Source organism: Epinephelus moara, chromosome 4 (assembly GCF_006386435.1).
Source record: "Epinephelus moara isolate mb chromosome 4, YSFRI_EMoa_1.0, whole genome shotgun sequence".
In the NCBI taxonomy this organism is placed as follows: domain Eukaryota; kingdom Metazoa; phylum Chordata; class Actinopteri; order Perciformes; family Serranidae; genus Epinephelus; species Epinephelus moara.
Window position 1 is genome coordinate 24,091,976 of NC_065509.1, and position 27,699 is coordinate 24,119,674.

At 41.5% G+C, this 27,699-nt stretch overlaps 1 protein-coding gene across 1 annotated transcript; it reads left to right on the plus strand.

The window, feature by feature from the left end:
* On the plus strand, positions 1 to 25,722 carry LOC126389468 (neuronal acetylcholine receptor subunit beta-2-like). Its single transcript, XM_050043185.1, has 6 exons — positions 1 to 475; positions 15,641 to 15,786; positions 15,930 to 15,974; positions 17,184 to 17,293; positions 22,249 to 23,239; positions 24,694 to 25,722. Exons 1-6 carry the CDS (start codon positions 424 to 426, stop codon positions 24,847 to 24,849), a joined length of 1,500 nt encoding a protein of 499 aa, XP_049899142.1. The 5' UTR covers positions 1 to 423; the 3' UTR covers positions 24,850 to 25,722.
* Positions 25,723 to 27,699: the final 1,977 nt, after the last annotated feature.

The following is a 27,699-nucleotide window of genomic DNA, read 5'->3' on the forward strand; positions in this document are numbered from 1 at the left end:
TGGCCGCTCCGGCGATAACAGGATTGTCGTATCCCCACTAGCTCCTGACCCATATTCCCGAGGAAAACGTTGTTTGCATCGCTCAAGAAGAATTAAGGGGTGCTCTTTTCTGTACAGCCGGTTTCCGCTGCGCGCAATCACAGCTCCAGGACCAGCGGTGGAGTCGGTGCGCTCTGGCAGAAAGCATCCAGCCTCCTCCTCTCTGGGCTCAGACAGCACTCACTGCTGCTCCTCATGTCTCCAAGCCTCAGCTACCAGCCGTCATCAGCAGAATGAAGCCGCTATAATCCTGCCTGACCTCTTCTTTTTATTGTTTCACTCTTTCCTTACTTCACACCGAGGGCAGAAAGAAGGAAACCCACACGAGAGGCGCTCTCCATCTGTAAGTTTTCGTGTGTGTGTCGCACTGGAGGGGTGGAAGAGATGGCAGCCCCGGTGAAAGCAGCGTTGGGTCTCCTGGTTCTCACCGCGGCAAGTGAGTAATCCTTTCAAATCCTCCCGGAACGGGACGGGACAGGGGGGCTTCTACTTTGCGCTTTAATCAGTCTTTGGCTGTCCCTTGTAATATAACACGCTCTCTCTGGGCTCTGTGCATGCCAATTAATATAACAGCCTCGGTCTGTGGAGTGTTATGAATGTTAGGAACTTAATTTAACACCACATGTGCTTTGCAGCTGAAACACCACAACACCTCAGCTCCTATAGGCTGACAGCTTAATACTCTGCGTAAGTTTTCAAAATTTGGGGAAATGTTTAAGCCACAATTTAACCGTTACAGACAGCACGTGATACCGGAAAGCAGGCCGGTGGGAAAAATAGTGGCATTTCCGTGCGTCAGACAGTTTGGCACGTGATTTTTTTACAGCACGCCTCAATTAACTAACTTCCTCCTCTTTTACACAACACGGAGTCTTAATGGAATTGGCTAATACGCGCACGGGTGTGATGTTGGAGTAGGGTGCATTGCTTTTGCACACATTTCCCCTCCCTTGTTGGATGATGCGGCTGTAATTGCGCACTCAAATCTACCTGAAATCTCATCATGATGTTGTGTGGCCCTCACTGAATGGCCTGCAGTGTGCGCAGAGGTCCTCAACAGGGAGGAGAATGGCCTGTACCTTGACTCACCTCAATCAGATGGCGTACAGTAGTATTGTTTTTGGTTTCTATCAATTGAAGCAGAGTCCTGAATCAGGCACTGGAGGGGAATCCCATTCATGAGCTGTCCATGGTGCTGACAGGGGATCTTAATGTGTCAGTGCAAGATCTGCTGCAGCGCTCAACAGGGCAAATCCCAGTTTCCACTGTGTCTGCTTCCTCAGATTCAATGAGTGTGCTTAGACAGATGATAAGCCTGATAACAAAGTGGGTTACTGTATAAAGAAATGTTCATATTAATATATAATTAGGAATGTTTGTTTATATGTCACTTACACAACATGAAGTTCATTGGGAGACATTATGCAGATGGTCAATTTCCACTTTATACTTCTTATGACTTTCAACTCCTCTTTTTCATACCCTTTCTGAGAATTACAGTTATGTTACATGTGCATCTAATTTTTGCATTTGCAGTACTAAAAACTCCCTAAAACTTCAGCTTATTTTAGGTGAGTCTTGATAGAGAGGGCACTTTTTTTCCATGATACACCTGATTTATTTTTTTTATTAATGCCAACATAGCTGGTGGTGATTGTGTTGGTACAGCATGGCAGCTCAAATTTAACCGCACACACCATAGATAGATGGCAGGTAGGAGCGATAAATTCAACAGCGCATACAAAAAGAAAATGCCTGAATCTGAAAATATGCACAGTAAAAAATACATGATACGAATACTCCAGGCTCTTCTTATGCAAACAGTCAAGTTCAAGTTGAGTCCAGTGCCTGCAGAGCACATGCATTTCAAGTTAACAAATACATTCCTTCTGCAATTTTCTGAATCTATTTATTTAGGTAGTCTCCCTCTAATTGTTCCCACCCCTCCTTCCGTCTTCTCCACTTTCCCTTTCCTTAACCTCTTTATTCCCCTATTTGTCTAACAGCTCCACCTCTGTCTCTTTTCTGTGACTCTTTCAGTATCACCTGTCTGCAGCCGAGGCATTGCATGACCATGCCTCTGTCACTCCTATCAAACTTCACCCTGGCTGCTACAGTAAAAACGACACAATCCAGGCAGCCACTTTGATGGGACACATTTACTTTCGGTCTCTTGTCGCTCTCTGTGTTACTCTCTGTCACTTTCCTGCATGCCACATTTCTTTCCATATTTCATATTATATTTTTCCTTTCCTTCTCTTCTGCTGTAACTTATCTGACATATTGAGTTCCTCACAACGCACTCCTCTGTCTCCTGTCCTCTGCGTCTCTTGCAGTATCAGCTGCACGCTGTAGTAAATGTGCAAATGTGTGCTAAAGCTACCCCTGATTAGATGTTTTGCTCATTAAAAGCTTGTGAAATGCCTAGGAGTGCGAGAAAGGGTATTGCACGCTATCTGTGTGTGACAACCCTGGCTCTGCTTCTCTGTAGCCCTTGGCTGAAGCTTTACATGTGGGCGGGCGTAAATATGCAGCTCTAAGTTTTGTCCTGGGGTCATTCTATAGCTGTTGTTTCTCACGGGTTTAAAAACTGCTTTCTCATAACTGCAGATGTGTGTTCGGTTGAGAGAGCTCAGCATCGGTGAGTCAACACTTCATAGTAAACTGTTAGTCACTGCGTTGGCTCACTTGTTTGGATGTTACTCTTTGAATGAGAGAAAGGATGAGGAGAGAGATATATATATGTCGTTTTAGCCAGAGAGCTGCATCTGAATTATTTGGAAGAAACCTATTCAGTGGGTACATGTGAGAGTGACATTGAGAGAGCTGAGAACAGAAGAAAGCCACTTTTCCTGCTGCTTTTGTCTCTCTTCAGCTCTCGTCTCTGCCGAGAGGAAAAGAGCAAAGCAGGACAGAAAGACACGAGGGAGAGGCTGTGACAGATAAAGAAAATCATTGTAGTAAAACAACCCATTTGCCAGTTGGCATTACGCAATTCTGCAAACAACAGATTTGTTATATTTGTACGTTTCATATGTGGCGGATATGTTGAAACTTAACATTTCTTTACAATTTTTAATTTTATGCTGCGACAACGCTGTGGTTAAAACGTGGTTAAGGTAAGGCACAAAAAACACTTCATTAGGGTTAGGACAACATTTTGGCTTAAAATAACCCAGCTGGAAATGTCTTGAACTGCTGTAAAAAATACTAACTTTTGTTGCTATAAACACAGCTGGACATGTGTTATGGCGGTATGGCGTTAAAAGACACAGGTTTTGGTTGCTTCAAACACAGCTGGACATGTCCTGAATTCTCATAAAAAATACCCACATTTGTCGTTATAAACACAGCTGTAAATGTCCTGATGTGTTGTTATAAAACAGCCACTTTTGTCACTACAAACATGGCCATAAATGTCCCGATGTAACATTTATAAGGACCTGCTTCTGTTGCTACAAACACGGCTGTAAATGTCCCGATGTGACGTTAAAAAGTACCCGCTTTTGTCGCTTCAAACAAGGCTGGAAATGTCCCTAAGTGTCGTTAAAAAACAACCGGTTTCGTCATCACAAACATGGATGGACGTGTCCTGAACTCTCATTAAAAAAGTACCCACTTTTGTCGCCACAAACATGGCTGGACATGTCCTGAACGCTCATTGAAAACAGCTGCTTTTGTAGCTACAAGCACAGCTTTAAATGTCCTGATGTGACGTTAAAAAGTACCTGCTTTTGTCACTACAAACAGGATTGGAAATGTCCCATCATGCCAATAAAAAACACCTGCTTTTGTTGCCACAATCATGGCTGGAACAAGTCCCGAACTCATTAAAAAATACCTGCATTTGTCGCTACAAACACAGGTGGAAATATCCTGATGTGTCATTACAAAACACCCACTTTTGTTGGTCTGGAACAGTTTGCTTCTCTTTGCTGTGTGGTCTAGATGTAACGCTATCCACCATCCCCTAACCCTAACCCTAATGGTCAGAAACTCAGCTCACATACATATAATCTGAACTACATCATATAAAACATACAAATGTAACATATCCATGGTTTACAGATATGTGAACTTCCAAATTTTTATTCTGGCAACTGGGTTGAGTAAAAAAAAATGTTTAATTCTCACTGACTGAGGATGGACTGTGATGTGACAATCAAAAGTTTGAGAGCAAAAACCCAACCCCAAACCAAAATATCTCTCAGGCAGTAGACACACTGTGAGCAATGTCTTGCTGGAACCTGACCATGTGGCTGCAGATGCATATGAGTGGCACGTGCGTGTCTTTTATAGCATGACTGATATGAGCAGTGTACTGAGCAAAACCAAAGACAGCTGAATCCTAAATTGTTTTGGCCTCAGAAAGGCCACCCCAGATGGCAAAGCACTGAATAATTCACCACCCTAAAAACGAACCTACAGGATGCAGAATTTGGATGCTTTTTCTCTCTGTACGCCGGACCGATGACACAGCCTGTCCATCCATCTGCATCACCCAAACAGCCGCAACACACCAGTGAATGTACTCTGAACGTACTTTTGTTACAGTTATAACATGTTCTGTATGTTGAAGTGGAGACAATGCCTTGACTTGATCTGCTTTTGGAAGACTCTGAGAATAATCTTCGATTGTGGTCGAGCCTCTGCTTGTGAGATGATGGCATTTTTATTTTAGCGGCGATGAATTATTGAGGTGTGGAGAGTGCAGCGAGGCGAACAGGAGTGTGTGTATATGTGTGTCTGTGTGCATACATGTGTGATGGGACCTGCTGGTAGACTCCCTAATGCTCCGTTACATCGACCTCATACACATCTCATTTTAGCCTCATCTACTGTTTTAGCATTTTCCATCAAACCCTTCTATATAACCCATACTGCGCCTCTTCCTCTGCCCTTCCCACGAGTCACATGAAGTCTTTAACAGTTTGGTAGGGTTTTTTTGTGCTGGGTTCATCTTAATGCCACCCCCTTTGCATTTTTAAGGCAACATGGCAACTCCTCTTTCACAGTGGCAGAAATCAGTGAGCAGCCAGAGAAAAGCAAAGGCTAAAGTCACTGCACTAAAGACGTCACTGCAGGCCATGGTGATTTGGATAAAGATTTGATAGGTTGGGATTTTAAACAATTTATGTGCCTTAGTTTTTCTAAACAAAATCAACCAACTAACCAACAGTATCTGCCCTGTGCTGATATTAAAGATCTACTTCAATGATTTAGTATTGCACATTAATGAACTGAGAGGACAGCAATATAGACGCAGGAGATGCTTCGATATTCTGAGATTTAGTACCTCTATGGTCTTTACCAAGACCAGAGTGTATCGAGACCAAGTCAAGACCAGACCAGTGCAGGCCCCATCCTGCAAGACACACTTACGATAAAATGTGGAACACTGAAACCAAATGCAATCTTGAAATTGATTTGAAAGATCCACATTCCCATAAAAACACCCGCAGTAATAACTGAAGATTCGCCTCTTTTATTGCCATACTGTATATATGTGTGTATGTATAAGTGTTTCATGAGAACTGCCCTGATAAAATCATCAACATGCATTGCAGAGGTGAATTTATATGAGCAACAGGAGACAGGATGTTGACTGATATGACCAAGTTAAATTTAAGGCTTTTTAAGACCTTTTTTAATACCACCTTATATGTAATTTAAGACCAAACCTGCAATGGAAACACACATTATATATAAACAATCATTGGGTCTGTCAGGCTGGAGACATTTTCGTAGTGATGTGACCGAAGATATTCAAGACCTACGGAATCTGAATTTAAGACAATTTAAGACTTTTAAGGCTTTTTATCAAGAAAACTTAATTTAAGACATTTTAAGACTTTTTAAGGACCTGTAGACACCCTGAAAAAAAAAACACTACTGTGCATACTCAGAGGGCCCGCAGACCCCGTAAGTAAACCTGGAAGCTAGAAACATTTTTTAGGGTATGTGCAAGGTGAGCAATTCCATTGGACTGAATAGGCGCCATCTTGGGGTATTTGATATTGCAAATTTAAAGTAGCGAAACTTAAAATCTGATGATTGATTACAACTGCCATATGCTGTAGGATGTGACGTAGGTGCGGAGACTTCCAGTCACCTCTCTGTCAGCTCTGTTAAATTTGTGTCAAACTTATTCTCCCCTGTTAAGTGTTGGTGGTGCTTCTCTTGGTTGGCTTTGGACCGTTTTCGTGTGTGGCTGCGAGTCCCTCATCGGGATGAGGAAATCAATTCACCTGCGTATAAACTATCCTCTCTTGCTATTTCTACTAGCTAGCCAGGTTGGAGTTTTTTTAATGTAAAGATCAGTAAACATCATGGAAGATGGAAAACATTGGCGCCAGCTGAGCTAGCATCCTGCTAGCCACTGTTCAGGCGCTGGAAATAAACTGGACGACCTCGGTGCCACATTAGTTTCCAACAGGATATCAGGAACTGTAATGTCCTTTGATTCTCAGAAAGTTGGCCTGGACAGCGTCATTCAACCTGGAGGCTCTTTGTCTATATCTGTTTTCTATATTTGTATTGTTGAGGTTGAGATGTGCGGACAGTAAAAATCATTCCATAAACACAAACCATGGATCACTGGAACCATCCGGAAACATTTTAAATTATAAAGCAGCGGCCAACAATGTGAGAATACGGAAAAAGGACTAAACTACAGTGCAAAAGTTGAAGGGGCTGATGGTGCCACATTTCACTGGAGTTGTACCTTGTGTAGCTCCATGTGAAAAATGCTTGGTTGATTGATTGATTGATTGATTGATTGATTGACTGATATCTAGTTTTTCTTAACATCCATGGACAAGGCCAAGTAAACATGCCGTCTAAGCACGCTGATCAATTTACAGCCATTAATAGTGCAAACAGACTAACGTTTCAACACCACTGTGTCTTCATCAGAGTTTAATGACTCTGACTGTGATGAAGACACAGTGGTGTTGAAACGTAGTCTGTTTGCACTATTAATGGCTGTAAAGTGATCAGCGTGCTCCAGTCCTTTCTTCTCCTTTGGAGAGTCTCTGCCCTTGAGCCGAGAGGCACCTGATGTGGCTGTATGCTGTTGGATGATGCACGGGGAACCCTGTTTCATTTATAAATGGGTTAATCCTGAGGTGAGACTGAGACCAAGACCAAGACTGTAAAATGAACTTCATGTGTGCAGTAAGTGGAGTGACCCTTTAATAGAAGCTTAATTAAAGTATTTTTTTCCCCCATATTTCTATATTTTGATTTCTAATTTTTATTCAGTTATTTTATTTCATTTTATTTTTATTTTTATTTTAGCAGTGCATTCTGTGGCCAACTATCTGTTTGTCACTGTTCGGTGGTTTTAGAAGCTCTAGCTTTTTTGTTTATTTGTTTGTTTGTTTTTCATTTTAATTTTATCAGCACAAATATTGAATTTATTTCAACAATATACTAAACAGGTCCCTCGCAGTTGTGTTCATTGCGTGGTGGTTTTAGAAGCTCCTGCGTTTGTTTTTTTTGTTAAGGCTTTAATCCAATTAACCAAAGCACAATGACAAATAAATCTGAAACACTAAACTGGACTAACAGGATTTAAAAATAAAGTGTGGTCTCAACTCCCAGGCCACCAAAATCACACCAGTAGCTTTTAATTAATATAATACATACAATACTGGATGCCATTATGCAGCAGTTTGCACACTTACTGCATATAAAGAATGAATTGTTGCCAGGCTGTGATCGCATTAAGCAAACTTATGAATCACTGTCATTTCCCATGAATCACCACCGTAATACAACATGATCTCATTCAATTTTGTCAGATGATTATACTAATCTGGACATTGTTTCATCCCACACTCCATGCCGTTGTTTGTTGTTTATTGTATGTGTGTGTGTGTGTGTGTGTGTGTGTGTATCTATTGTCCTTTCTCCCTCTCATGTGTCTCCGCCTCTTCACTCTGTCTGATCCTGACAGACAGAGCTCTGGGTTTCAGAGCTCTCTGAAGACACTTACCCTCGAGGTTTAGTGTCATGTCATAGTTGCTCAGATGTCGGACACTCGTCCCGTCTCCTCTTCAGATGGAGGTTAATGTGGACTGACCAAGTGTAGAATATATCTCTCTATTTCCTGCACCTGCCTCTGAAAGCCAAGTGCCTCTTCTTTTCAGTTTGATCCTGACATGTCTCAGATAACATTTTTATCTTGGATGTATATTGATATGACAGCTGGCAGAGTTGCTGAAAACCAGTGCAAGTAAAGTGCCAAAAATAAACAATATTCAGAGATGTCCAAAGCTGCCAGCTGCACATTTTTGAGATGTCTGTACACGAGTGTATTGCTGATGTCAGTGTTTCAGCAGCAGGTCATGGCTGACTATAACAATATCTCCTACTGAAATATAGATACTGATATCTCCTCTGTTGGTTCGGTTTTCAATTTGTTTGTTTGTTTGTTTGTTTGAGAAATGGCAATAAAGAAGTTGTTAATGAATATAAATCTTACAAATATAAATCTCAGATCCTAAATTTGTTGGAGCTAATATGCTATTTCAGAGTTCTTTGTCAGGTGTCAGATTCAGCAGAGGTTGTAGAATCAGACCTCCTCCAAAATCTTTCATCAGTTTTTTTTTTTCAAGGTGAATTTCCTCGACCTGACAAAAGCAGACCACAGTTTGCTCCGTGTTCTCTGTGGTCTGGACAGACGTCACTTCCAGCAGGCTACGTACTAGAGGACTGACAGTTTTTATCCTCCACTACGACATCAACACACGTTTCTTGACCCGACTTGACACTTGCTGAGTCATCCGTCTTCTGAATCTTGAATGGGTTTTTCCAGATGTAGGTCTCTCTGAAAGCGAGTCTGGCTCTGTGTGAGGCTTAAAGGGGAACTACGCCCATTTTCAAAATTCATACATGTTATTCCTATGGTCTAAGATAGTCCAAAGAGATCAGTAAAAATGATTAACTCTCTCCAAAATATAAAAGCTGAAGTGCTAAAACTCAAATTTGTTATGTCAAGTGTAAAGTCTGGAGCTTTTCCATAGAAAATGAATTGGGAGAAGTGTTGTAGATGAGAATGAGAGCACAGGACGGATTCAAGATTGTAGTTTGCCAGTTAACACTCAAATAACACATCCTAAAGTTGAAAGAACAAAGTATATTTACCGTGTGTTAGTCAACAATGACACAGTTATGAAATGTTTCTGTTAAAGAGGTCGATGGTTAAAAAAAATCTTTCCTAATATAACAAGTTTGTTTCGATCTCACTTCCTCTGGGCTTTAGTCATTTGTTTGCTTTCTTTACTTCTGTTTCTCTCCTGACCTGCCAGTCAGAGTGATTTCACTCCCCAGTGTCTCTGACACCAATTCAACATGCTGAATAGGCCAAAAACAGCAGACAAAATTTGCCGACTAGTGCTGATGGTGTGGGACATACCGCAAAAACTATGGCGACAGACGCTCACCTGTGGCCCGACACTGACCGACAGCCAACAGTCGGCTTAGTGTGACAGCAGTGGCCGCCCTAGCACATTAAGTGCCGTAACTCATCCATCTCCACCAGAGAGAACGTAAAGTGTACCGAGTTGGGGGAGGTGGGCTGGGCAGGTGGGAAGATCTCTATCTATAAGGCCTTATTATTTAGTAGGCTTTGCTATGTAGATATGTTGTTGTGGCCTTATGTAATATTCCAAAATAATAATGGTATTAATAAAAATAGTAAAGGTTAACATTTTGATTTTCGTCTTCCACCATTTGTGCCGTCCCTTATGGATGACAGCACCCTCAGCATTCGCCTATATTGCCTGTGACATGGGCCGACACTGTGTAACAGGGCCCTTCTTTTACCAGTAAATGTCGTGAAAACATAAAAGCGTATATTTAAAAAAAAACCTGGTTGAAGCATCCGGTTTGTGTGATGTCTGGAGAAAACTGAAGCTGAATAATCAGTTTTGGATTTTCAGTAATGTCATTTTGGTGCTGTATATGAGGTTTTCTTTCATTAGAAAGGATTGTTTTTCGTACTCAAATTGAGAGTCTGAGGACAAATTTGGCAGGTTCATGATTTGTGATATTGGGCTATACACAGATAAAACTGACTTGACTTGTCGCTGGTATTTGTAACAACCATAAGCAAGGTGTGGACACATGACTCACAAACATCAAAGTTTAGTAGGCAGGCTGTCAAGAGTCCAAAAGAGGAAGCAAAGGTAGAAAAAACTCAGGACAGAAGTACAGGACCGAAAGACTGCTGCGTGAAGACACGAGAGACAACAGGTGTGTAATTTGGGGTCCTGATGAGCAAACTGGGAGCAGGTGTGTGAGTGCTGGAGAAGGAGAGAATGACAGGAAATATGAATAAGACTGGAAACAGGGGAAGAAAAATGAAGTGACTTGTTGCTGTGACAGATATTATAACCACAGTGCTCATCTGAAGGTAAAGGTTTCCAAGATAACTCGTCATGAGACTGAGATTAATCTTCATTAATCACACTTTAGGTACTCTGTGAGGATGGAGTCTTGGTGCTTTCAGCTTCCATACACACAGCTTTGACCTCTTATGTAATCCTCCTCTCTCTTCTCTTTCTTGTCACCCTCTTGTTTTAAACGTACAAACCCATAGCCAACAGTCATGTCACGCGAAATATATTTATGACGCACAAACAAGGCGGTCACAAAAGCCTTCCAGAAAACAAGGGGCATGAAAACAAATAAAAGAAAACAGGAAAGAACAGGTACAAGACAAAACACAAGAGAAAAGGCTTTTAACTGAGAGCGGGTGTGACAGTGAGTGCGTACTTGCTTGTACGGGAGCACGGGAGAAAACCAGGTTATGTTTATATTTTCAACAGAGGGACAGCGGAGATGCAGATATGGAGATGTAAAAAGGTGGAAATCAGCGTCACAGTCAGTTTTAATGGAAACTTAAAATTATTTTTTTAAATAAACAAACCAAAACAAGGGACTGTGGATTTTTTTCACAAGTTTAAAATGTATGAAAGCCTGGCATCATCCGTGTTTCCAACCACCCACTATCACTAAAGCTCTGTGACCCAGTCAGACATTGCTCTTTGTTGATTAAATGGGGGAAATCAGCCCTGCGGTGGCTCTGTGAGTGTGTGTGTTTGTGCATGTGTGTCTGTTCAAATGTGACTCGTTAACGTCATATAGACCGCAGATTGCATGCACTGTAAACATGCTATATATTCATTGAAATGTCTGGAAGGGAAGTATGTATGAGTCTGCTATGTATATTTATGCGTGTTGGACTGTCACTAAATACACTATTAAATCATGTATGTGATCTCACAAACAGATCACACACACACACACACACACACACACACACACACGCACACACACACGCACATACTCACATTACTCTCATTACACACTCATTACATCTGAGGACCTAATTGGTGAGAGCTCACAGCACGAGATTTAAACATCGCTTCAACAACTGCTGCTCTGGGCGTTTGTGTGTGCCTCTGTTATTGTAGGTTTTCTCATTATGATTCACATCAGCTAATCTGATACTCAAGAGTCGGCAATGATTAGGGAGCTGACATAGGACTTAGGCTTGAGAGGTATCCATTGTTTCATACCTTTATACCATGATATTTCACTAGGCCTTCAGTATATGGCGATATTTCTTCAACCATAAACCTTCTGAAATTAAGTTCTTTTCTTTCACCGAACTAATGACCCTCACACACTTTGCCGACAGTCAGCCAGCGGTCAGTGTTGGGCAGTCGGTTAATGTGTCTGCCGCCCCAGTATTGGCAATGAGTCCTGCTTCGTTGGCACTAGTTGGTCCTGGTCTTTTGTTTTCTCTCCGATTCAGCTTGTTGAATTGACCCTTTGCTAAGTCCTGCCCCCGGACGCAGACTGGCCAATCATAATGTAGCATCAGACCAGGGTCCAACAACAACACAGCTGTGCTCCACTGATTCTAATACAATCGTTTCAGATTTCCTTCATTTTCAGGCTGGTTTTGTGGATTTGGAGCTAAATGTTGTGCCTGGGGCACGTCGTGCATTAATGATACTCGTTACCTGGAGAGGCTGGAAAAAGATATACATTTCTTCCCTGTTCCAAAACCAAAATCAAACCCTGAAAAGTGTAGGGTTAGCTAGCTAGTGATTATAACAGTGAAAAAAGAACTACTACTGTACAGGAACCAGTGAAGGGAAGCTGGGAAACTTTGCTGATATTCAACCAGCTGTGTGTCAACGCATTGTGAGCAGATGACCGTTTTTTGACCTCCCCCAGGGATCCCTGCCCATCTGAGGCAGAGTTCCAGGTGCTGGCAGCAGCATGGGGGGCGAAGTGAAACACTGTTCATCTGCACACTCTGCGATGCCACACAGCTGGTTCAATATCAGCAAAGTTTCCCTTTATATTCATTGTCTTGTGTGGCGATCAGCAGTGATGTGGTGGTTCACTTTTACACTGTGATCTGTAGCCTATAGTTCGGCTTTAGCTTCTAACTATCTTTGTCTTTTTAACCTGTTGTTGCTGCTGAGTCAGTTTGACATCCTGGATATATCCTTCAAACACAGACTGTAGACCCCTCTGTCTGCTTCTCTCTGGAATCACTCTTTCATTTTTACAAAACTAGGATGATATTTCTTCAGGGAGTGCAGTTAGTTACAGTGTGGGCTCCATGCTTACTGCGACAGCTTGTCGGACCATCACAAAGGGGCGGGGCTTAGCGAAAGGTCAATTGGCGTCGGAGATGGCAAAGCCCATTGGTGAAGGAAACCACCCTGGCAATTCAACTCAGTGCACAAGAAGAGAAACAGAAGTGAGGAAAGTAAACAAACGGCTAAAATCAAGAGGGTGTGAGATCAAAACAAACTTGTTATATTAGGTGAGATTTTTTTTTTTTAGCCATTGAGCTTTTTTGCAGAAACATTTCATAATAGTGTTAATGTTTGCTGGCACATGATATATATCCTTTGTTCTTTCAACATCAGGTTGTGTGTTAATGTGCTAACCGGCTAACTAGTGCCTTGAATCAGTCCTGTCAGTCTTCTGATTTCCCTTTTTTGAATGATAAATACAGACTATTGCCACATGCTTCTGTCAAGACTTACTTCCTCTCACGCAGACACAGAACATATGTGCTGGTTGGCCATTTGCTGTAGCCTTTGCAATGTGTTCAAGTGCAACTTTTTGGCTGAAACACAGGTGACTTTTTGGACGAAATCATGCCGCCTGGATTTCTAAATACGTGTGATATACCAACCATGATACTGCCTGACTCAGATGAGAAAATATTTGTGAATAAAGTCAGGTTTTATTCAGTTCATTTCTTCAAGGACTTTTAAGAATGCTTGGAGCACATTTGAAGTCTTCATGATCAACAGAACCTCATCCATTCATAAGGCGCCCACTATGTTATCGTACAACATCAGAGCCACTTCATCCTGTTCATTCAACATCACACCTCTGTCAGATATGAGTCATCCCATCAGGTTGCAAAGTTGAATTCAAGGTTGCATCAAACTCAAGGTTTCTGAACAGTCACTCTGACTTCTACCTACGCACATCTGTAGGATCAAACTGAGATCATCCTCTACATGCGGCCCCAGGTGTCAAGTCACTGCACCTGATCGTGTAACACACACACATTACTCAGTGTGAGGCGCCCACAACACGTCCTGATATGAGTGCCTCATCTCAACAGTCACTCTACAGTGAGGATGAAATTGGTGGAGTCATTTAAGGCAGTTGTGCAGCGCTGCAGTTTGACATTTTTGGCAAGATGACAGGATGAGATTACATAACAACTAGAGGATATTTTAGCTCTATGAAATAGAGTAAATTGGAATAGCTTCCATGAGGCTCAGACAGTGTGTGGGAGGGATATGGGATATGCTGCTAACAAAATAATTAGTCTTTTACTTCAGTGAAAATGTTGAATTTCAGGTTTTAATATCAACCACAGCTATAGATACACATTTAATTAATAATACAGACGGAAAACACAACAAGTATTTTCCAGATTTATAAAAACAATGATGAAAGAAGTGCTTAATGAGAAAACATGCTACAGGCAGTAGCAGAACCAGAAAAGGAAGGGGGAAGGGTGTAGCTGCAATGCTTCAGGCTCTGGCCCACCTCCTCCGTCAGAACCTTTCAGGTCCTGAACTTGGAGAAGGAAGTCTGACATTGTGTGTGAAGAAATGAGGCAATCATCAGGATACAATAGCAGGCATTTATTAGTTTGAATAAGCTGCATGCCCTCCACCAATACCACCAGGGTTAACAGCTGACAGTCTGATATGAATTATAAAGTTAGGTAATGTAATGTTACGCAGCAAAATAGCTTATAATAAGGAAGATAACACACATGATTTTCCATTGTGGGTCCTAGCAATGAAGATAGGTCCCAGCAGCGGAGGTGGGCCTCAGTCTAGAGCTCCACAGCGGGACCCTTTTGGGGGAAGGGATCAGTGCCTCTGCAGTAGTAGTAAAAGATTTGCCATGTGAACATGCTGATGATGGCGTGTAGCATTTACTACAGTCAAGACGGTAATGCATGTGTATATTTGGCATGTTGTGCGCTAATGTTTAGGATGCTAATGTTGACTGGAATTAGTCACTGTGCTGGGTGTGAAAATATTCACCCATGGAGGATTCATCCTCTGCAAATCCAACTACTAGATTTAAAATCCATGCTACAGTCATACCATTTAAGCAGAACAGAAAACTTTTTTTTTGCTATTTGATCTTTCCAGCGTTCATTCATCCACAAGGGTTAAATGTGCAGTCAGCGATTCTAATCCAATACACTTTTTGTCAAATTCAGTGAATATCTCTTCACGGTCTGCTCACTATCCGTTAAGGGTGTGCACTGAAAACAAAAACAAATAAAAACAAAAATCCAGTGTTTATACAGCCTTGTCCCTATAAATAGGAACCAAAGAAAATGGCTGCACAAAACTATGCAGGCTACTTCCCCTTCCACGTCCTTGCCCAGAATGAATAGAGCTTCACCATGATAGTAATGAAACAATGACATTGACATTAGAGATGTTAATGGGGCTTCTGACGGAGCACTGATGAGAGGGCTGCATTTGTTGAGGTGCTGAATTTAACGATCATTCTCCAGAATCGCAGACTCTAGCTTTAACACAATTAGAACCCTTAGTCATGCCAGATAAATAGAAATGAGGCTTGGAATATAACAAGTGAAACCAGACTGCAAAGAATGTCTTTTTTAGTTAGCTAAAAATAACCACTGTTGATAATGGATTGTATTAATGCTGATACTTCTGTAGTTCTTTTCACGATGTAAGAGATATCATAGCTTTTAGATATTTCCATTACCTTTCACTGAGAATTACAACTAGAGGAGGCTGGCTTGAATGTTTTTAAGCTGTTTGTAACACACTATATAACATGACTGTGGCACCAGGTGTTGGACTAAGCATGGTCAAACAATGGAGAACAGACAGTGTGCTTGTTTTCATTCCAACCTGCAGACTGGCCCTCATGCTACACAGTTGGTCATTTCTGTGTCTGACCAACGAGCCAGTACATAATACAGGTCCTGGTTCATTGTACCTAATTGCTTTCTAAATCTGTTTCCATGTGTGTGTGTGTTTAGCTGCCTTGTGTGCGGAGGTGGAGGAGCGGCTGGTGAGTCACCTGTTGTCACCGGAGCGCTACAACAAGCTGATCCGACCAGCTGTCAACAACAGCCAGCAGGTCACCATTTACATCCAGGTGTCTTTGGCCCAGCTGATCAACGTGGTGAGGAAACACACACTCCAATCCAAAATGTTATCATGGAGGCATATCCTGCTGATTTAAGATAATTCAGCAATGCATATGGTGGAGATTATTCTGCTAGGAGGAGTTCAGCCATCCACAAACTCTCTCTTCCTGTGTTTCAGAATGAGAGGGAGCAGATCATGACCACCAACTGTTGGCTCAGTCAGGTTTGTGTCCCCACTCGTCCTCTTGTTCTCTGATGATGTCTGCTTTTGAGATGTCTGCCCTCTCTCAAAAATATAATGGAACTAGATGGCACTCGGCTTGTGGTGCTCAAAAGACTCAACAGCAACGTCTCTTTCCAGGAGTCACAACCTTGTTACTCAAGATAATCCACAGACCTTGTTGTGAGCAGTTTCACGTAGGAACTTTTTCTTCCTACCAAACTACACCACCACTGCTGCGTGCGTGTGTGACAGAGAGTGAGATAGAGCGAGAGAGGAGATTGACTACTGCAAGCAATGTTTACAAGAACAATGGCCTCATTTGTGTCTGACACCTCCTCTCAGTTTCGTCCACCATTTTAGTGGTGAAAAAAACAAACAAAAATCAAAGCTTTTAAGCACTGATGTGGGCATCAGTTACCACTGCAACAGCTGAAGCTTTAAAGTAGGGCTGTCAAAATATTGCATTAATTTCAACCAGTGAACCCAGAGGTCTGAGCTAGCACAGCCTCTGATGCTAGCCTTGTCAAGCCACACTCACAGAGCATGTGATTATTTTTTTTAATCGATTGACAGCCCTACTTCAAAGCATTGAAGCATTCGGTTCAGACTTACTCTTGTCCATGAGTAGATGCACGCTTCCTTCTGCGGAGTGATACAGTTGGTGGGTGTAGTTCAGTAGACAGAAAATAATTCCATCATAAAACTGCTCACAGCGATGTCTATGGATTATCTTGTGTAACTGAGTCACGATTTTTGGTCCGAGAAACTTGCTGTTGAATTTTTGGAAATGTTTTTTGTTTTTTGTTTTTTTCGGTGAAAAACTGAGTGCCATCTAGTTCCCTTATATTCAAGAGGAGGCAGACATTTCTACGGCTGAACACATGGCAAGTCACATCAAAACGATCGAGATTAATAAATAGCACTACATGTAAGAAGAAAATATACATATTTGATTTTGGGGTGAACTGTCCCTTTAAAATGTTATTTATTTTGCCAGATGGGAGCTGACTGAATCAGTCTGTGTACTGGTATGCATGATCTGGTATGTTTATGTATGTTTGTGGTAGCTCATATTTTGTTTCGTAACTGTGTGTGTGTGTGTGTGTGTGTGTGTGATTTGATACATCTCGGTGTTTATGGATGTGTGTCCATGTACGTGAATTAATCTATTTCCTTGTGTGTGCAAATGTGTGTGCGCTTCTTCATCAGGTTTGGAATGACTACAGATTAATGTGGAACCCTGAAGAGTACGAAGGAATCAAGAAAATCCGGCTGCCGTCACAACACATCTGGCTGCCGGACATCGTCCTCTACAACAAGTACGTCTGAGCTGTGGAACAGAGAATGAGTGTGTGTGTGTGTGTGTGTGTGTGTGTGTGTGTGTCTAAAGCTAAGTGATTAAAAGGAGAACAAAAACAAAGAGCAAACTTTATTTAAAAGCCCCATTTTTCCTAAAATGTTTTCTCACATCCTCTTATTCCTTCTATCCTCTTATCTCTCCCTTTTCATCCCACTTTTTTTTTTGGTTTTAACTTTTAGGATAATGAATACAACCAAAACGTTGTATTAAGACTGTCTAGACGGTCTGCAGACAGTCCCATGATAATGAGTGGTCTTTTAAGTGATGAGGGATTAGAGTTTTTACAGAGAAGACAGACAGGGACATACTGATGCTATAAAATCTGCAGGTAAGATAACAGTGCATTCGGTCACACCTTACACTCTTACATTTGAGAAAAAGCATGTACTATTTATCGACAGCTTTGCAGCAACCAGACAGAATTTCCAACACGGTTCAGATGCATTTCACAACATCGATTATGATATGTACATCGGATCAATAACATCAAATTATAGCCTTTACAGTCAAAGTGTCAAGAGAAATCAGTGCTCTATAATGACCTTACTGCACATTAAACTGCTCTCGACAACAGAAGAACATGGCTGCACATTAATGTGTATTTCTGTACATTGAGCAGGAATGCACAAAACACTGATGTGACAACGCTTCACTTTATGTGCATGTCCAGAAATCAGTGCAGCTGTATGAAATAGCTGCAAGGGAAAATCAATACATGAGAATGTTGATGCTGTAATAAGTTAATTCAAGGAGAAATTAGCCTCAGTCCACTGGAGTGTTAGCTGACAGACACGAAGGCTTTTGGGGCCTCACCTCATCTGTCACCCATATAGGTCAACACCTGGGTCTTTCTCCATCTGCTAGTTTCTTGTATGACATCAACAGTTTACATCTACCATTAAGTTAATATAGAAGTCCTTGCTGTGTTGTCTTAAATCACAATGGATCACAACAGTTTTTGTTTTGCATTGATTATGTTTAGTGGGGTGATATATGTATCATACGTCAACTGGTGGATATGAACTTACTTTCTTTTTAACTTTATAGCCTAGTTGGATTCACTTGGCTTAAAGTGACCCGTTTACAGTAATTGGAGAGACTTTGACCATGTTGTTGACTATTCATTAATCGCTGTGGCTCTAAGTTGCCAGTTTTGGCTTTTTATTTTCCCCTTGGTAGACATAATAAATACATAAATCATAAAAAGATCTTATATAACTGCAAGCAAAAACATCACATTTTTATAAACAGCACTAAACAAAGAAAATTAGGCTTGAATTTTAAAGGTATATCATGCAGGACTATCAGTTACTGTTTGTACACATCCAACAGTGAAAGTGAAAGTAGTAATTAACCCCAGATTCACGCCTTGTTCCTACTTAGGTATGTGTATGGAGACGAGGCAACCGGAAGTCCGTTCATTCCTATGGGAATCTCTACGATATCCAATGTGCCTTTGAAACTCCTCCCCTCTGTTATATTTCAGTTCAGAATTTGCCTCGAGTACGTTAAATTTTTTTAAACTTTTGCGGTGGATTTTGGAGAGACAGTATGACAGTGTGCTAACTTAGCTAACAGGCTGCTAACTAGCTGACAAGCTATTCCCTTCAGTTAAGGTGTCTGTGTTGATTGTCAAGTTAGTTTGTATAATTAAAAATGACTTGTTTATCTAGTTTGAACACACTGTGAATCTGAGTGATGTTATTCTGAGAAAGAGCATTCTTTAAGAGTGATCTTTGAACCTAATTCTGTTTTGGCAAACATCAGCGGGAAACCCTTAAAGTGTTTCGAAAAAGGGAAACGTCCATGGAAAGCTCCATTTGCTGATGAAGACCATGCTATATGACCTAAAGCTTCAGAACATATGGGTCATTCCTGCTATGCAGCAACATTTCACCTCAAAACTTTTGGAAAGAAAAAAAAAGGATGATTTTTGACACGTCAAACAGTCAGGAAAACATAGTGGCCAATCTCAGGCACTCAAATAATAATCCTTATGGGTGGACTGGTTTATATTGGTCTACAGACCTACAGGGTGGAACAGTTCGCCTTTGCTCTGAGCGATCCAGATTTAGTGAGCTAACCTTCAACACATAAATAGAGCTTTTTACTTATATCAAATATGTTTTTAATTTTTTTTGATTGAACCATCTTTTTTTCTAATTTAGTCTAAAAGGGTGGAGCTTTGAGTGACAAACAGATTAACATCATAAAACAAAGGGGACAAAAAGACACAAAATAAAGTTTATCCTAGTCACCCTACGTTACTCCTTTGAGTTACCTCCAAAAAACTTATGTCACTTTCTGAAAATTGTCTCAATGGAATTTTGGTTTAATGTAATTTTTATTTTTATTTTTATTGGGACAAGAAAACTACCAACGTAAATATTAGTAATAGTAAATGGTTGAATAGTAAAAATAGGAGTATAAAATAGTTTTTCCTAATATAGAGACAGTATATAATCAGACTGGGCTTAAAGTAACAAAGAACATTTTACAATGGCCCTTAGTTATTGTAGAAGTACCAAAGAAAGCTCAGTAAATTTAAATAAAAGTATTTTACTGTGCATTATTCTGAGTTTTGTGATACAGAAGACCTTAATCTATAATTCAAGCCGTTTGTTATAAATATTTGACACATTTTAAAAAAAATACAAGCAAGTAATTCATGGGGACAGCAATGTTGCTGCATAACATGAATGACTAAATAGTGTTCTCAACAACTGTATCCAAAGTAAAAACTGAACCTGAGACTGAGACAGTTCGACAGGCTCGCAGCTGTGTGGACATTCAGCTTTTGTGTTTTGGTCAGCAGTGTTACCTCACAGTTTATACAGGCATTAAACTTTTATAAAGCAGCAGTTTGCTGGTCAGCTAAAGACCACATAAAGAGCATAATGGCTCAAGAGGCAAAATGATAGGAGATGATCAGCACTACTTTACGATGTCAGGTCTCTGGCCAAATGTAGGGGACCAGAGGTTGCAGTAAGCAGGTGGGGCCTCTGCATTTTTAATTAGTCTGCATATTCACAGCAGGGCCCAAAGCATTAGAGACCAAGTGTGATGGCTGGATTCCTGACCTACTTTATAATTGATAGGCCACTTTTCTATAATGCATCACCTTCAGGCTTGGAAAAAAAGTCAGTCTCAGCAGATTTGAGGTGAGGGGGCAGTTGTTGCCGTGTTGCTGGGATGTGCCCCAGGTTCAGCTCCTCCCCTGAGAGGATCATCACACATCCTTTGACTTTCAGTACACATAACTGTTGCATGTGTCACCTTTGCAGAAACACAGGCACAGTCGTGAAATAATGTTCTCGACACGCCATCAGTCAGCACAGAAACGTTTTACTCAAGTAAACTTTTTGTGTTGAACACTGAGTCTGTTGTTCACCCAACTCAATTGCAATAGTACAGTGAGCTGGCTCAAGATTGTAATGAGTTTGACAAATAATTATAGATTTCAACAAGTGACACACAGTAGAGTGGTTCTCATTAAGGTTCAAGGTGTGGAAGAACCTCTCAGTTAATGGGACTCCCTAAAAGCTTAGTATTTTGCCCACGCCTGACATCCTGCATCACGCAGTGTGTGTGCCTGATGCACGTTCTCGTCCGTGCACATTAGGTCGTCTCGTCACTGTTTTGATTAAGCTCGCAAAACCGTGACCAAAAAGTTGTTTATTAACCTAATCTTTGCCTTGACCCCAAGATTAAACTTACAGGAGATCTTCTGCCTAACTGCAACTTCAAACAGAGTTATTTATTTACTTATTTATTTTCATGATTATCGATTTAAAAAGACACACTTAGATACATTTGCTGGCAACTATGACTAGCCGTCCCTGAAGACATGACTTTAACCTGACTGCTGATAAATTCTCAAGTTTACCATTATAACATTATACCGGAAAATATGTACAACTAAGCAATGCTTAAATATGTTTATATATAGATGGACTGAATTATTTCCAACAACAAAAATCTACTTAAACTAAGATAATTCAGGACTGTTGTTCTGTATTTTATAAAGGTGCGCGTAGGTGATTATATAAAGTATGAACATGCACTCAGAGCATGGGCTGAGACAGTCATGGAGCTCAGTGAAGCATGCAATGTCATGCCCCTGCAAAACCAGGCTCATCTGGGTGAAATACAACGTTTTTAGGGAGTTCCCTCAGTTCCCTCAACAGCGTGATGGCGCATTCAGGCAACACACTAAAGTTACTTTTGCATTAGCTGATCAGCTCCTTCGTTCATGCTTAACCATCATTGACTTGGCTGCAGGCTTTCTTCACTGTCCCACCCTCCTCTTTGTAAGCTTACCTTTTGGTATTGCTGATTTAACCACAATTTAATATTCATGTATGTGTTTGTGAAGGGGGTGGATTCATTTCACTTAGTGTTGGATGAAGTGTTCAGTCTGAACATAAAATTACCAATACAACTATCTAAAATACACCCTTAAAAGTGAAAATCCTGTGTTCATCCCACTTAACTTAAACTAAAGAAGTAATATCTGCAAAATATACTTAAAATATAAAGTGCTAGTACTGGTTTTGCAGAGAAATGGCTGGTGTGAGCAATGGTAGCAGGCTCCAACTATCCATTTGAAACCCAAGGTGCTCCCAAGCCAAATGGGATATATGATCCCTCCAGTGTTGTGGAAGTCCCCTTCAGTTAGATATGCCTTGAATACCTTTACAGGGAGGTGTCCTGGCTCCTTTAATGCAAAGGAGCCCACAGTTCTCCTCTGACTTCCTCACCCTGCTTCTACAAGTTTATGTATTTGTAATTATGTGTGATGATAATAGTATTGTGTTTGGAAGAGCGAGAGATAGTCTTTGAATATGATCCTTCCGGTTGTCAGTTTCTCTTTGAGTTAATTTTTTGCTTTCTTACCTCCCTTCCTCTTCTCAGTGCCGATGGGACCTATGAAGTTTCCTTCTACTCCAATGCTGTGGTCTCCAACAATGGTGAGGTGGCCTGGCTCCCACCAGCTATCTACAAGTCAGCTTGCAAAATTGAAGTCCGAGATTTCCCCTTTGACCAGCAGAACTGCACCCTCAAGTTTCGCTCCTGGACCTACGACCACACTGAGATCGATCTCATCCTCCTCAGTGATTACGCCTCACGTGACGACTTCAAACCCAGCGGGGAGTGGGATATTGTCTCACTGCCTGGTCGTAAGAATGAAGACCCTAATGACATCAGATACCTGGATATCACCTATGACTTTATTATCAAGAGAAAACCTCTGTTTTACACCATCAACCTGATCATTCCCTGCATCCTGATCACGTCGCTGGCCATTCTGGTGTTCTACCTCCCGTCAGACTGTGGCGAGAAGATGACTCTCTGTATCTCTGTCCTCTTGGCCCTGACTGTGTTTTTACTCCTTATCTCAAAGATTGTGCCACCAACGTCTTTAGCAGTGCCTCTGATTGGAAAGTACCTGATGTTTACAATGGTGCTGGTCACCTTCTCCATTGTCACCAGCGTTTGCGTGCTCAACGTGCACCATCGGTCCCCCAGTACGCACACCATGCCTCCTTGGGTCAAGCGTGTCTTCCTGTACCGACTTCCCTCTTATCTCTTCATGAGGAGACCCGGTAGCTCCAACATCCGCGAGAAGTTTCGGAAAAAACACCAGCAGCGATCGTACTCTGACCACAAGCTGCATGGAGCCGATGGAGGGACTGGAAGTCCTGCAGGCATGGCAGATTCCTCCTCGTCCTTCTTTGTGAATGAGGAGTCGGCCAAACGCTACGGCTGGAAGATCAGCGACTTGTCAGAGAACACAGAGTTCAGGAAGAGGATGACGCTCAAGTGCAACATTGCCGTGGAGGATGCAGTGGATGGAGTGCGTTACATCGCGGAGAAGATGAAGAGCGAGGATGATGATGAAGGGGTAGGTGTATCTACATCTTTACGTCAAAAGTCTAAATGTGTGCAGCATGCTTCGAAGACTTTTCCTTTGTCTGCTTGTTTTTTGTTGTTAAGACAGAGTAGTGTTTTTGTGGTCCACCACTTTGGTCCTGACTGAAATATCTTAGTAAATATTGGATGGATTGCCATGACATTTTGTACAGACATTCATGGTGCCCAGAGGGTAAACCCTTCTCACTTTGGTTATCCCTGAACTCCGCTGGTGCCACCATAAGGTTGACAGTTGTGGTTCTGAGTGAAATGTCTTGACAACCATAGACAAGACAAGACAGTGGATCAGGGGGAGTACCACCAGTTGGTCCAGGAGCTTCACCTCGATGATGGCTGTTTCCAGGCATATTTTAGGATGACTCGGGGGCAGTTTGACAACCTGCTGTCTGTCGTCGGGTCGTATAGCTCTGGGTATCCAACAACTGCTACCACCAGTTTCTCCTCCATTGTTAACCAGCTGTAAACTTGTTGTCGTGACCACCACAGGCCTGCCTCTCAAATCTTTCGATCGGACAAAGATGGGAAAAAGATCATAATGTTGGGCGCTTTTCTGCTCTGACTTAAACTTTTTTCAACCCGAGGAGTTCAGAGTGCTATGCCCAAAACACCAGGCGCCTAGAGTGCAGAAATGCAAGGCATGTGGCAAAGCACAAGACGCAAGCAAAAAGCTTCATTCTCATTAAAAGCAATTACAATAAGCTGCCTCAAGCTGCCTAAACGCTTTCTGTGGGATCAGGGTGTAAGATGGTCAACGTGGTAAAAATTACATCTGCTAAGCATCAGCATGTTAGCATGTTGACATTAGCATTTAGCCTTCCGGTCTTTATGTACAAGGTACATGATAATTTGTTTCACTGATTCATAGTAACAGAGAGATTATTCTGTAACAGCTGTACATTCTTACCTATTATAGATCTGGACACAATCCGAACAGTCTTTTGGAACTGCAAATGTTGATGACCCAGGCTGTTCCACCTATGTTATGTGATGGATTACTTCATGTAATCTTCATCATATGTGTTTTGGAAATGACTGTGTTTCACTTTCTATGAATAGCTAAATTAAGGACTTACACCAAAAGGTTAGACACCAGTAGTGATTCATTTGCATTGCTTGTGATTTGATGCCACATTTGTTACACTATTGAGCATGAGGAAGATCAGCCATAACATTGGAAAAAGTCCAGAGCAGCTGTGGTACAAAGTGCCTGCCCTCGGAACAAATCCATTAACAGCTTTAATTTAGTGATTTATGTATTAGTACCACTTTATATAATGTCACAACAAAGTCACAGCAACATCAGCCAATAAATGATTAGATAAGACATTAGGAAATTTAAGCACCAGTGACAAAAATTCATATTAAAATAAATCAGTTCACTTAAATCAAGGACAGCAACATTTTAAATCCAACTTCTCTCTGCAGATCATTGAAGACTGGAAGTACGTGGCCATGGTGATTGACCGTCTCTTCCTGTGGATCTTTGTGTTCGTGTGTGTGGTCGGGACGCTGGGCCTCTTCATGCAGCCTCTCTTCCAGAGTTACAACACTCCCATTATTGATGACATGGACCGTAACTGATGCCTGTGATGTCATCATGAACTTTGAGTGCCCCCCAAAAACAGAGCTCTGATGACATTTTAACACACAAACTCACACGTCCGCCTCGCACCACACGCTCACTGGGAGATTATAATGATGCACTTTAGCCTTCTTCCACCAACTGCTCCCGTCCCTACCTCCACCTCTTGTCCCTGCCATCCTCCATGTGTCCTGCCATCCTCTGCTCCACTCATCTGTCATCAGCTGAGATGTAATTATTTCAGTTCAATAACAGATAACTGGTTTATAAAAACTTGGGTCACATGTTTATAGCGTGGCCATCATCTAGTAGACAGGAATGATGGAGGTCGTACTGTTACTGGTGAGCTGGGAGCGTGGATGTTATATGGTGTGTTTGCCAAACTTGGTTACCAGGACGCCCCCAATACCCTGGGTTAGCCAAACTTATTTGGATGAGAAGACAAAGGGTTAGGGTTAGTGTTAGAACAGTACATTTATGACCTAAAATGTCTGTTGTAGCATCAGTTACAGTTTAGAGATCGACTTCCTGGTTCAACATTGACCTGCCTTACTTATTTTAGTTGTATGTGCACACAGTGAATACTTTGGTTTGTTAAGTGAAACAATGGCCAAAACTACAAAAACAAGACCCAATTTAAAGTAAACCAGAATTATCCTTTGATTTAAAACATGAACTAAAACCCACTTTCAGCCATTAAGCTCTTTCATGGGGATCAATACAGATCTGCAGTCTCTAATGACTGAAATGTAACAGTGTTTTAAAAAGAAAACCTTAAGCTGAAATGGTTAAATCATAGACTGTACGTAAAGATGGACAACATGTCAGCTCCCCAAAAGTGAAGCCAAAATATCTCAATCGCCCCCTGGTCGCTGGCTGCTTTATTGGTCATAAAGCTCGACTAAATTAATCTCAAAGATGTTTTTTTGTCATTTAAAGGGAAATTTATTTCAACCTGTCTCCTATCGTCCTAAATTTGTTTCAAGTGACTAGTGACATAAAAATAATAGTTAGCATGTTAGCCGTTAGCCTAGATACAGCCGGGGCGCATAGTAGCATCAGACCTGTTAAAACGTAAGTGAACGGGCATACTTCAAGTGCAAAGTTAGTCCACTAAACAAGCTTTTTTTCCACAATGACCGCCTCATGTCGTTAGGATAAATGTCAGAGAACATATAGAAAACGACATATAAACGTGTTGTCTTACCTTACCGGTGTGCTGCCATGTTTGTTTACCATTTAGCTCTGCTTTCCAAAACGCGGCTAACATGCTAACTATTATTTTCATGTCACTAGTCACTTGAAACAAATTTAGGACGATAGGAGACAGGTTGAAATAAACCGAAATTTCCCTTTAAGGTAGTCCTCATCCCACTTATGTTTCTGTGAAATTCTCCTCGGGCACCACCATAAGGTTGACATTTGTGGTTTTGAGTGAAATGGGTTAGGGGTTAGGGTTATAGTAAGTCACACTAATGAGGTACCAAACATGGGCAGGGAAATCTGGCCGGCACTTGCCGAAAGGCTCAATAGTTGTTGAACTATCATAGAACATGGAGGATGATTGATTGATTTCACTGAGGACTCTGCAGTCAGCCTTGAGTCGGAATATTTTTGTACAAAAAATTAGGATATGTGTAATAATTAGAATTCTTTAATTACTGACAAAGTCCGTAATAAAAGACTGTAGACAAAAGCTTACTATGCAAAACACTCTAATTGGCCACTATCCAATTGAGTGTACCCAAAAGTTCTGTCAGGCCAAGCACACCCAAGGAGTTTAAAAAAATGCGTCCAAAGAGCACCTGAGCCGACACGTCCCTGTATATCTAGCATCATCTCTTGTAACCCTCCAGCTCCAGTTACACTGCGCATGTGTCATACCCCATAGCTCCCACAGGGTCGAAGAGTGTGCCCCAGCCTTCTTTGACTAGCCTTGCAGGCACCCAGGAAGTTTGCTAGGCTTTGAAGAAAGTTTTCATAGTGGCCAAAGAGTGCACGTGATGCCCTGTTTCCCAAAAGGACCTCTCACCATTGACTTAAAGTGCGAAGGAGACGTCTGTAAGACAGTAGATAATTTTTTTTTAGCGTCACAACCCCCGCAAAATACTTTGTTCAGCTATCAGGATTTGATTCGTTTGGCCAGTTAACATTTGGAAAGTCTAGAGGAGTCACACAATTGAATCATTTTATCCCCATTCAAGTTAGCGAAGTGCTTAAACAGAAGTAGCCATCTCAGGAGTCTCTAGTGCGCCTGCTCTATGGGCCATACAGTGTGGAAGCAGTGCCAATCATCCGAGTAATTTTATACGCGGCAGTTGAAGGTTTTGGCTTTATGTGCCACAAGCAACTTTCATAGGAATGAGTACGCTATAACCAGTTCTCTTTATACAGACATGGTGGAAACTTAATACCGCAGCTACACATCAGAATTAATACTGCACAGACTCTGGCTCAAAATGACGTCACCAGCGCCCACATTTGATTTGATTGATTTATTCTTCATATTTGTACAGTAGGAGAAAGTGGAGACATGTTGTCCATCTTTATATACAGTTATTGGGTTGAACTAAAAGTGTATTGACCCCTAGAACTGTTCACAAAGGTTTACCTGGCCAACAGAAACTCAGGACTTCTTCTGTTTTTGCTCTTTTCTACGACTCCACCTCTCTAACTGTCCTAAACTGGCATTATGGGGGCACAAAACAAGGCACTGTTCTTTGTTTTCGGTTCATTTCTTGGTTCCTCAGACAGAAAGAGCCCAAAGATGAACAAAGCCACAGAAACTCACAAGCAGACTCATTTTGCAGATACGAGCCTCACGTTGACATCACTGCAGCGGAGGAGAT

Bases quoted from the DNA above. Each gene is read 5' to 3' on its own strand.
- LOC126389468 (XM_050043185.1), top strand. From the start codon at position 424: ATGGCAGCCCCGGTGAAAGCAGCGTTGGGTCTCCTGGTTCTCACCGCG. The intron at 476-15,640 runs GTGAGTAATCCT...GTGTGTGTTTAG, and splicing joins CCTGGTTCTCACCGCGGCAA to CTGCCTTGTGTGCGGAGGTG. The intron at 17,294-22,248 runs GTACGTCTGAGC...TCCTCTTCTCAG, and splicing joins GACATCGTCCTCTACAACAA to TGCCGATGGGACCTATGAAG.